The 12,492-nt window shown below is 32.4% G+C and overlaps 1 protein-coding gene across 1 annotated transcript in view; it reads right to left on the reverse strand.

The window, feature by feature from the left end:
• Positions 1-712: 712 nt before the first annotated feature.
• Lrp4 (LDL receptor related protein 4) overlaps positions 713-12,492 on the reverse strand; it is a 129,622-nt gene continuing 117,842 nt past the window's right edge. Inside the window, exons 24-26 of the mRNA XM_072520329.1 lie at positions 11,857-12,112; positions 6,123-6,496; positions 713-1,564 (exon numbers count right to left, since the gene is read on the reverse strand). Of these exons, the coding sequence (XP_072376430.1) occupies positions 1,394-1,564; positions 6,123-6,496; positions 11,857-12,112 (801 nt within the window). The 3' untranslated portion in view covers positions 713-1,393. The remainder of the gene's footprint in view (positions 1,565-6,122; positions 6,497-11,856; positions 12,113-12,492) is intronic.

Consider the following 12,492-nt stretch of genomic DNA (forward strand, 5'->3'; position numbering starts at 1 on the left):
TCGTTCAATAATTAAAGTTCGGCTCCATATTGGTCCTTAGTGATGCTAATAACTTTCTAGAAATTGTAACAGAAATACTCCTGCACACTAATAATAGAGGAATAGTAACTGGTGATCAATATTTTCTAGCACTACTGACCTATCCTCATGTTCTAAAGGGGGCTTTACACTCCAAACAATTATTTCTTTGGAAGCTAAAAACTCTATTATTTTTATTTTTATATTTTTTATAGATTTTAATGCGTATAAGTCTCTTTAAAACATTTGACGTTGGTATCAATAATTTAAGTGTTTTTTTTAGTTATGACTAAAATCTTTTAATAATATTGTCGTTATTGTCAAGAACCAAGTTACATTAATGGTGTGTAAGACAATTGTTTCTTGAAAAATCTAGTATATGACTGAAAAAACTTTATATTGGATGGTTGTATTTTAGGTTATAGATCATGTATAATATAAAAATAATATATTTCCCGAAAATAATAAATATACAACGCTTTTATGTCATTCCAACTTACAAAGCCGTATTTAAGAAGTTAATAGAGATATTAAAAAGTACACACTGATACCTTTTTTGTTCTATTCAACCTAAAAAAACTATTAATATAGTTTTTGAAGGTTTTTTTTAGCTTTTTAAAGTTAAACTTTGCTGCACAATACGAGTGAGAATGGCTGTAGAAATAATATGCCTTAATAGGTACTTCAAACGGTAACTTCTATATTTGCCCATAATAAAAGACTTTTGAACAACTACTCGTAATATATATATGGTATTGCGGTATTTATATCAACAAAATTGAACATGTTTCTATAACATCGTAAATTAGCAGGATGTGTCATGATTATTTATACATTACCCGAGAAGTGATAGCTGGTAACAAAATATTTTAGAGTAGGTATTTTGAAAACAATACTGAGAAAATTGAATACTTAATAATCATTCTCAGAGACAGAAAATATTTGAAAATACCTTTCGAACCATATAGCAGAGCACAATTATTAAAAGAAAGTTTTTTCGTCTATTACTTATTTTACCAGCTATCATTATTTTTAGTACTTTTATGAAACACCCTGTATTAATCGTCGTAATATTTTAGTAACAAAACGTTACGATCAAATCCGCAACAACATGTATATAACACTGTTTTTAGTAATGGAAATGTTAATAAAAAGTTATAAAACTTATCAAGTACGTCAATTCTTCTTCTTTTCTTAATATCTATATATATTTTTCATAAAAAACACACACCCATAAGTTAGAAACACACCTTCAAACTCTCAATCTTTCATGCCAAAGCAAATAGACCCTGCAACGTTAAAAATAGTAGTTTCGTCATTTATATGGAGCTTAAACTGATTTTAATCTTATAGGTGACTCTTAGAATTCGAATATTTAAGAAACTGTCTCGTTTATGTCAATTTTATGTAGAGGTGTAATTGATGGTGATCTTTCAACTTCGGGTGTCACTGTTTCGCAGTTTGAACTGCACGGTGTAAGGATCGTGGGGATAAGACTCGCGATTTCTGGGCTGCTGATTCCAACAGTTTCTTCGTATACTCGTTCCTGAAACATAGTACATTAGTAATTAGAAATCACAGATATAGCTCGTTTTCAATGCATTGGCGAGCAGTTCCACGAAATATATATTTAGACAATAAAAACAGCTATCAAGTGACGATGCAATATTAAACAATTTGAGAAAAATATTTTATATTTGAAAACAAAAATATTGTATTACTCAGTTAAGCAATAACTGAAATTAGCTTCTACAAAGAGTTTTTACTTTTAATACAGTAATTTTATAGTTATTAGGGGTATACAAAGAACTGATAAGAATTATTTTTGAAGATTTCCAACTACTGGATTTAAAAAGAGTTTTTTTTGTTTTTTTACTGTGCAATCAGTCAAAAAGAAACCATAAACACGTTTGTTGACTTTACATCATTGACGCGAAGAGAAATATTTCAATAAATATTTACTCTACGTGAATATTACAACTAGCGATTCTTTAACTCAGGGTTGGTAAATCTAATGGTAATGTTTGCTTCAGGCGTTTCTTTTGTTGATTATTATCCAATAAATTTAACACTGTACTTAAACTGCAGTCAAACGGTCTTGCACTATAATGCCGTTAACAGCTATGACGTCATTCGTATGATGCGTTTGACGGCATTTTCTTCGGCTGCCGTTCGCTTTCACTCACGTTCGCATAATGACAGACAAACATTTACATGAAAAGAAAGTAATTAGAAATTGCTTCCCTTATTAATAATATAAACCTTATTATATCTGTCTTTCACACATTAAAAATCTTTTATCGAGAAATTTCATGCAATAAAATGGGGATCACCCCAAGTGAGCGTAAACTTAGTTTAGTACTAATTCAAAAATTATTCTATGCTAAGACAGACGATGATTACAAAAAATATTTGAAAGGACTAGGAGATAGTGTACCTCGAATAGTGTATGAGTATTTCATGAAAAACTGGCACAATACCAAGGATGAGTGGAATTTAGGAAAAAACATTTGTAAAAACAATTTTTTAAATAACAGAAATAACCGCCTGAAATCAATTAACGCTGAATTAAAATCAGTTATAACCAAAAATAGTCCTTTGGAACAGTTTATAAACAGCTTGTTTACAATTATTTCAAGTTTAGAGACAGAAAGGGATCATAAGGCAGTTTATGGTATTTTAAAGAAACCCGTTGATATGTTTCCGGAAGATTCTGATAAAAAAAATATTTTATATTGCTCACACGTGAAGCTTCGAAGCATCTTTTAAAAGAAATTCGTAATTCTAAACAAATCAGAGATATTACAATTTTTGCAGATGGTGATTACATCATTATCGATAGTCAGGGTTCCAAAAATACTGCTGTTTCTTCGTGCAACTTTATAATCTATGATTCAATGATTTTACCTTGCAAGCATATTTTTGCATTGAGACGGCATTTGCAATTAGAGCTTTTTGATACAATGATCGTAAGTCATAGATGGATAATGGACTATTATAAAAATAACCAACGAACATTAACGTCTTTGATTGAAGAAAACGAATCCACAGAATATGAGTTACCAAGTGGATCTAATGATAATATGTCTATCTCATTACCCACACAAAGGTATCGACCACCAAGTTCCTATGCACAAAGAAGAAAAAAATGTCTTTTTTTATGCAATGAACTAGCACATTTAGCTGCGCAATGTACGGACATGTTATTTGAGCAAAGGTTAATTTATTATAAAATCTCAAAACACTGTGGGCCAATGATACCGCTGTTCTTCTTACACCTATAGATGTTACAGACGAAAATGACACGCAAGTTCGCAAGTGAGGTGGTTCGTCAAAAGATAAGTAGGGTAGATAACGTGAAGGGGAATATACAAGAGTCAAGTCCAGAAAATGAACTTCCCATTACTTACCAAACTCTTCAAGTGAACGATGTTGCTTTGTCGACAATTACAATGTCAATGGCAGTAAAGAAACGAGGACGCCCAAAAGGATAAGGCTTGAAAGCAATAGGACTACCAAAGAATATATAAACCTACCTATATAAAGGACTACCTATATAAAGATATTTATCACTATGTGACACTATCACTTCACTCACAGTTGGCACTTGCAGGTCTTGTAGTATGTCTTTGTTGCTTACAAACCATAGCACATCAGTTATTTCTCGTAACATCGTGTTTTGAAATCTGTCCGTGATTGCTAGGTTTGATTTTAAAACAGTGAAGCAGGAAACACCTTTATTCCGTACCTACGTCCAAATTGGCTTTAGTATGACATTGTACGCTAGTAGTTTGTTTCGCAACGACAACTGGGACTTTCTTTCGAGTAACCAATAATACTGTCTATACGTGTTATTAAGATGTAATTTTTTTCATATGAGTTTTCCAGGTGAGTCTCATTCATATGTAAGCCTAAGTACTTTACAGTATCTACGGTTGGAACGGGGGCATTTTTGAGTAATATTTGAGGTGCATTGTTTTGGCAGTTAGTGAATACTATGTGGATACACTTCTTAGTCCATTTCTGGACTTTATTTAAGTTTTCTTGGAGTTGTTCTGCTACAACAACGGGATCTGACTACACCGCCATTATTGCAGTATCGTCCGCAAATGCATCTGTATGTACCTTATTATCAGTAGGCAAATTGGAGGTAAATAGTAGGTAAAGGTCGGACCAAAAACGCTACCTTTAGGAACGCCTGCCTTTGAGATGCAGATTGGTTATTTTATCTTCATATTTTACCTGGAAATATCTTTCTTTTAGATACGATTATAGTATGTCATACATGTTCTGGTGTAGGTCCTTTTTTAGTTTATACGGTAGTCTCTGATGCCACACCTTGTCAAAAGCTTGACTCAGATCGATGAATGCAGTTGAGCAATATTGCTTGTTTTCAAAAGAGATCTGTTCTATTGTTAAATGTTTGGCTCTAAATTAAAATTGGTGTGTCGGTAGAAGTTCTTTTTCTGCCATAATTTTTATTAGCTTCTTAGCTAGAACTTTTTTCATAATTTTTGACATTACAGGCAGTTGACTTATTGGTATAAGAAGTTGTCTCGTGTTGAGGTTTACCTTATTATTTTTCCAGTCTCATTAAGAAAGGTACTTATACGCTTATTAGAAACTATTTTATAGAATGTAAACGGTTAAGTGTAGTAAACAGATCAGATTGACACCGCAATCCAAAGAGATAGTTCACAAAGTGTTAAGATATATACAAACATTGTTTCCTAAAGAAAATCGAATCAATAAGAAACAATGTGTGAGCAAAGCTACTGGAGTATATGTCCATACAGTAGAAAGGTTAAGTCAACAAGCGAATATCTTAACAAATGTAGATTTAAATGATTGACAAGAATTTCTAACTACAATAGCTATTAAATGGAAAGCATACACTATACTACAAAAAACAGTTAATTGGAAGCATAATGTACCATCTTCATTTTAGTGTACCATTAAAGCTTTTGCAGAAATGCTTTAAGAGGCATACGTGTGGACTGAAAGTGTTAATTCCTTCTACAGGATTGTAAAAGATTTTGGATTAAAATAAACGAAAACAAAAGATAATCTACGTTTATTAATTGAACCTAATGGCATTCCCATTCTAAGTTTTAAGTATTAAGACAATCTTAAACACTACAGAAGTGAAATACAGGACACAATATACTGAACAGCTGGATGAGCACATGATAGTGGTAAAAGATTTTTAACACCGTAAAAAAACCGACTTTATTTGCGGCAAAATACAAAAATTGTGTACAAAAGCTACACTCCTTTAAAACGTATTTTGATTTTTCTCATTAGGACACTCATCAAAAGATATCGAATTTTTATCGTCGAGTTAATACAAATTTTATTTAAAATTGATTTCGTGTGCGTAACTGACATTCAAAATCACCGGTCGCTTCAAGCATTGTTTCTGAGAGAACGGTTCAATCTACACAAAAAAAGCTAATTAATATTTTTGTTTAAAATTATCTCGTCTACGTTTTTTATTTGAAATATTTTTTTCCACAGCCTACAGATTTTTAATAAATCGATTTTTTCTGTTTTTCCTTCTATGAGGGGGCATTTTAGGTGGAAGCCGGGAGTTGAAAGTGGTAAACCTTTTTGCATATTTTTTGGGGTCCCAAAGTTGACATTCTGAGCAAAAATCAGCTTGTTTGTATGATTTTTAGGAGTTAAATCTCTGATGACTAGACTAACTGAATAATATCCTCTTTCAGATAGATAGGCTTTTGTCATTTTATGGAACTTGGGAAAAGATGTTGCAGATTTAAGTTATAAAAGTAGATGATTGTATAGTTTTTTTTGCAGAATATAAAATAGATTTCTTTACTAACTTAGCGGACGGGATCGGTAAATAAATATCAAAAGTTGAATTTCTGGTGGAGAAGTCATGATTAGGTCTTGCTGAAAAAACATGTAGGGTCTTTACGAATTAAGCAAACAGTTTCTAAAATATATAAAAAGGGGAGCGTTAAAAAATCCCACAATTTTTAAGTTATCAATTTTTAGTTTATGATTAAATGTTTCTTTAATTGAATATTAATATATAAAAAAGTTATACTAATCTCTTAAATAAACTTAAGCCCAAACCTTACCTGCGTTTTGTCATATTTAAGTCTTTTCCATATAAATTTCCCATTATTTGGTGCCGGATTTGTCTCATTATTTGGTGAATAATAATTGGGATTTGAAAAACTTCTTCCCGTACATCCATACGAGTATTTATTCTTTTCCTGCTTTCGTGTTAGGAGGAACATGACTAAAATAATGCACAACATGATAATGAACAACATCGGTAACAGCGTCATCGCATAGAAAGTATGGGAATCCCTAGTTTTTATATTTCCTTGAGTGTCTTGATTATGGTGAGGGAATCTGAAGTCGTCGTAGTCGTCGAATCTTTCTTCGAATTCATCGCACTTGTAGTTACTGCCGGTTGGACATTTTAGAGGGACGTATGCGGTGGGTTCTATAAAAAAATCGTCAATGTTAAATGAAAATTTATTAAAATATGTTTTGATATATACAATATTTATCTTTAAAAATGGATTTATTTCTTTTAATAATTGGCGTGAAAGGTCAATATATAAATAATAACCAAGCGTTAAAGTATTTTATTGTTCAAAAAATTGTTTATGTGAACCGAACATGTTGTCTGGGCGTTTCTTATTTTATTAGTCCCAAATATTTTGAGTAGGTTGTAATCATCCGTACATGATCTTCATCTTTGGTTTAAGAATACGACGGTGTTAATTTTGGACTACTGAAATATCATGACTGCGTTGAAAATTTTACACCTTTTCCTTAGAATGCCTCCTTCATGTCTGAAGATCGGCACAATTCTGTGTGGCTCTCAATAAGGATTAAGTATCAAGACTCCTTGATGTTTTTAACCATGAACATCTTCTCCTACTTGTACATCAGCTTCTGTCATGGCCCATTTCACGCAATACTGTCGCGTTGGTGACAAAGTCTGTCCATGGTATTTTTAGGAGTCTTGTAAACACCCACATCTCGAACGTCTCTAACCTTCTTATAGCACTTAAGTTCATTGTCCATGCCTCTGTCCTATATAAGAGAACAGAATGTTGTATATTTTGACAAATCGATACTTAGTATCCAGTGAAAGAGTTGTATGAATCAAAAGGTATTTCATTTTAAGGAATATAGACCTTGACTATTCAATTTGAGCTCGGATTTCAACTTTCGGTTGTATATTTTTGGTTATCCATGAGCCAATGTATTTAAATATATTGACGTATTATAAATTTGAATGTTTGCTTGTAGATTTGGAAGTTTGCTTACTACTACCACCGCTTTTATTTTACTCATATTAACTTTCTATCTGCTACTTCTTCTTGGAGTCATTAAATCCCTTCTAGTCTGTCCGCCAGAATGACAGTATCATCATCAGTATATTTCTCTAACCTGTGAGGCTCTTAATAAGGATTGAGTATCGAGACCTGTCTATTCTCTGGACTGCTTCTCCTACCTGGACCTTTTCTTCCGTTAACTTTAATGCCTTCTTGGATATTTTTGGGGTACTCTGGAACATTTATTCAGAATAAAGGTTAAAGAGAACAGAACACACCCCTGGCACACTTCTTTTGGTTTTGGGACCCTATTGGATAGGCTTTCGCCTATTTTAACTGAGACTGTCTATTTTCAATACATATATTTAATAAACATGATATCTCTTTGGTCTAACCCTTGTCCAGAGAGCACGCCAATGGATTCGGTGTGATTTACTCAGTCAAATACCTTTTCATAATCTATGAAACAAAAACATCTTTTGTTTATTTTCTGCATTTTTGCAATAGCACTCTACGACTAAAGAGGGCCTCTCTGGTCTCCAATACTTGACGGAAGTCGATTAATTCGAAGTCGACGGAAGATAATTTTAAAAGCATGGTTCATTGGCCTAATTAATCTAAAATGTAAGCATTTATTGGTCCCATTCGTTTTGGGTTTCAAATATTAAGCAGCTACCAGTTTTAGAGCTTACGCAGCTTCCAGGATGGTTTTCTTTCAAGTTCGTCGTTTATATTACGGTACAAATAGCACTAATGTGGCATACGACTTTTTTTATTTTACGATAATTAAAAACTAATTTTCTCAATATTTAGCTTTCAGTAATGATTGTATTTTCTGCATATTAAAGGTTATTAAAAGGTTTATTATTAACTTTTATATCTTTTTCATTTGCTAACTCTATTTCAAATATTTTTTTAATCAATTTCTCGCTGTTTGCACCTTTAAACTAAAAGTTTTAACGAGAACAGTACAGAGGAGAAGTTTTTAAACATCTAAGTAAAAAACTTCTGTTGTAAGTGGTATATTTAATTTAAAAATTGAAATAAATAATCGAAATAAATTATAGTAACGTTCATAAAGTTTTCAGAGTAATCAGTCCATCTTCAGTAAATTTTTGGAGTTCTTGCGTAACTAACCACAAAACCAAACATTAGTTGGGTTTAGATCTAAGATAACATACTTTAAAGTATTAAATTATATGAGTTAGCAAACTAGTGCTACATACACCTCTTGTACAGCGTTTTTCGTTTTCCCAACAATATTGATATCAGCAGTATAAGCAAGGATTTCCACTGATCTGTTATATATTGAACCAATGGTTGTAATTTGTCACATTCGTATTAATTTTTCCTGAACCAAATTGGACAGTATACACGAGAGGGTCCCTATGGCTCAGCCTGTTATTTGATTTAAAAGGTTTAGACAGTTCCTCTAGATTCGTACTCTACATTTAACTTTGTCAAGAGTTAGTTTTGTTAAATTTACTAACTGATCTGGTACTCCTAGCTATTTCATTGCTTTGAACATTCCTCTTCTATTTAAGTAGTTTTAGGCTGCTTTGTAGTCTATACATAAATATGTGATGATATATGTGCCATATTCCGGTATTTTTTCTAAAATTTGTCCCAGATTGCAAACTGATGAATTGTCGATTTAATACCTATAAAATTAACCTGGTATTTTCCTAAATACCAGGCTATACCATATATATGGTGTATATATTTATAGCCATAGCCATATTCTGTATATGGTGTCATACGGAGGCATAGTATTGTGGAAAATATTTTATACACTGCATTTAGAAGCGTAATACCTCTATGATTACAGCAATCAAAGATATCTCCTTTGTTGTGTATGGTGAAAAGTATTTCTATACACCAATCACTGGGGAGGGCTTTCTGTGTCCGTATTTCTTTTTATGAGCTATTTATGTGTCGATCTTTCTTTATATAGTTCAGCTGGGAGATTGTCTATTCTGGGTGATTTGTCTCTGGCTAGTTTTCTAGCCTTTCCAACTTTCTTCCAAGTTTTCCTGTTCTTCCTTTATCTTATGTACCTGGTTATAGAATTTCACCCATCTATTCAATACCTATTTTCTTGTTATTAATAGGTCACTATTCTCACCTTTGTATTTGTTTGTAGTTGCCTTGAATTATTATCTGTTGATATTAAGTTATTATAAAATGCACTAAATTATTTTTCTCTGTTAACGTTTTCTATATTTAATTCCTAATTAAGTAATTTTGTTTTTTCTTTTGCGTATCTTTTTTTCTTCTCTTCTCTTTGTCTGGTAATTTTGTATAGTTTATCGAGTTCGTAGAGTAAGCATATTTCTCTAGACTTTATTTTTTTCTTCTGTTGCATTCTTGCATTCATCATCAAACCAATGATTTTTACGGGTACAATTGTGTGTTCGTATTTTATTTTTTGTTGCTGCTTCAATATCTTCCTTTATTCTGGTCCAGTCGAAGCTGAGATATTTATTGCAAAAAATGTCTTCATTATCAATTCCCATAAAAAATAGTAAAAAATATTAAATTGCTAGAAAAAAGCTGTAGAACAATACCAATAATCTCAGTCCAGATATATTGCTCAGGCAGAACATTTGTGGAAAACAAATACTGATTTACTACACTAGCGAGCATAAAATTATGATCACCCCGTAATTTAAAGATGCTTTAGAAATTATTGTTTGTTCGGATTTTTATCGATTAGAACATAGTATACTAACTGCGTACTTGCTTAAAAAAGTTTTTGTTATTTAAAATTAATTAAAAATAATAATAGTGCACATTTTTACTTTGATAGGCTTTTGTTGAAACAAAAAAAATTAATGATTTCGATAGTGAATAACAGTTTACAAACAAGAAATGCCTTGAATCAGATTTTGGATTATAACAGTATATCGCACATCTCTAGAATTTCTGGGGGCTGGCGCATATCTAATCTGAGCTGTCTGTAAGATAGAATCGCCATTCATCAAAAAGTAATACATGACTTCAGTCCTCCAAGTGTTCTCCCAAAATTCAATCTGGTAATCTGCGGTGACCGATCGGTTTCTCAAAGCTATTATAGTCCATCCTCGCTCGCTATGAAACAGGTCGTCGAGTAAGCATCTAAAGACACCAGAATTTTTGTTGCAATAACAGAATTTATGCTTATCGCAATATACTAGAAATACTAAATAAACAATTTGAAATAGACAGGTAAAATAACAAAAATAGATAACTATGATAATAATAATTTTAAGGAATTTGGATGAGGGGCTCTTTTTTGCCAAATGCTTATTAAAAAAAACAGCAACTGTTAAGAAGTTTCTATGATATTCTAAAAGTGTGTTGACAACTTGTACGTTTTTATAAGGATCAAGTGACCATTTCCAAGATAAAATTTTATCTTGGAATAAAAATATCAGATAAAAAAGTAGCAAACTGCCGTAAAGACATAAATAGAATACAATGTGATTGTAAAATAGAAATGGAATTTTTAACGAAATTTTAGAGAAGAACTATAAGACCAACCGAGACCAACCAGTATTTATGGAAATAAAGGTTAGTAAAAGACAGACAAAATAAACGAAGCAAAAACGAAGTATATGACAGTCAAAAGAATAACTGACAATGAAAATAATATCACAATAGACAACTATACTATCGAACGAGTGGATGCCTTTACATATCTCGGCACAGAAATCAATCAGAAGAACTCCGTAAGTAGCGAAATTAATGCACGTATTTCCAGCGGGAATCGTACCTACTATGCTAATAAAAGATTGATGACATCGAAATTATTAGACAAAAGAACCAAAATGACTATCTACAGAACACTGATTAGACCCGTAGTAACCTAAGGATGTGAAACTTGGGTAATGACGAAAAAAGATGAAGCCCGACTAAGGACATTCGAGAGAAAAATACTGAGAAAAGTATATGGCCCGGTACAAGAGGAAGATGGCACATGGAGAATCAGGAGAAACGACGAGGTTAATGAGTTAAATGAAGAGCTATGACATTGTAAGATTTGTGAAAAGTCAAAGACTGTCATGGTTGGGACATGTGCAGAGACAAAACGATGCAAAAATAACAAAGAAAATGTTACAATGAAAGCCCATAGGAAGGGCAAAAAAAGGAAGGCCCAGAACGAGATGATTGGATGACGTGGAAGACGACCTGAAAACAATGAACATAAGACAATGGAGAAGAAGGGCACAAGAGAGATCTGAATGGAAGGACATAGCCAGACAGGCAAAGACCCATCCAGGGTTATGATGCCAAAAGAAGAAGAGGAAGAAGTAAAAGACAGAAGACAGCTAAGACTGCTAAAGCTAGTCTGACAAAGACACTTAATGAGACCCGTATCAGTTTACTTATGTTGTCACTTTAAACTAAATATTTAATAACTTGATTATTTGCATTTTGAGAACGATTTCCGGATTGTAGATCAATATGTAATGTTAATTAAAATTCTTGTGAGTTATTTTAAAAATGATATATATGTAGTGGTTCACAAACTAACCTGTTTTACAACTAGGATCAGCTTTATCCGGGCATGCACATGTATAATTCTTAACTTTGAACAAGCAAAGATGCGTACATCCACCATTATCAACAGCACACGGATTGAAGCCTTCCTGTCGCGATGACGTCACCATGGTTATTCCCATAGCGGCGTCAAGTTGAGGTCTGACGATGATTTGGTCTCTACCTGTGAATTTCTCAGCACGTTTGACAGTCTTCTGTACCCAGTCAGTCCAATAAAGGTACTTGTCGTACTGAAAATTAGTAAAAATGGTTTATTAAAAATGATAAAAAAAATATAAAATAATAAAATTAAACTATATTCTCGAAAATGTCTAGTCTATTTATTTACACATGATTTGTTTCAGAGCTTATTCAGATTTTAAGGTAAAAACGACTAACTTAAAACTAAACAATAAGCATTTATTTATCCTTCAGTCCGTATACTGTTAAACATAGGCTTTCTTAACTGCTTCCTATACTATGTGTCCTGTAGCACTCGTCTTCAGTTTTAATTAATTTTATTCAAGTGGATATTCGATCCTGTCGTTACACTTCTCTTGTTCGGAGTAAAGAACCCACAATACGATACAACAAAATATAGTCGTAGTGTGAATTTGTTTATTTTATGTAA

The sequence above is a fragment of the Diabrotica undecimpunctata genome, chromosome 1 (assembly GCF_040954645.1).
Source record: "Diabrotica undecimpunctata isolate CICGRU chromosome 1, icDiaUnde3, whole genome shotgun sequence".
Lineage (NCBI taxonomy): Eukaryota > Metazoa > Arthropoda > Insecta > Coleoptera > Chrysomelidae > Diabrotica > Diabrotica undecimpunctata.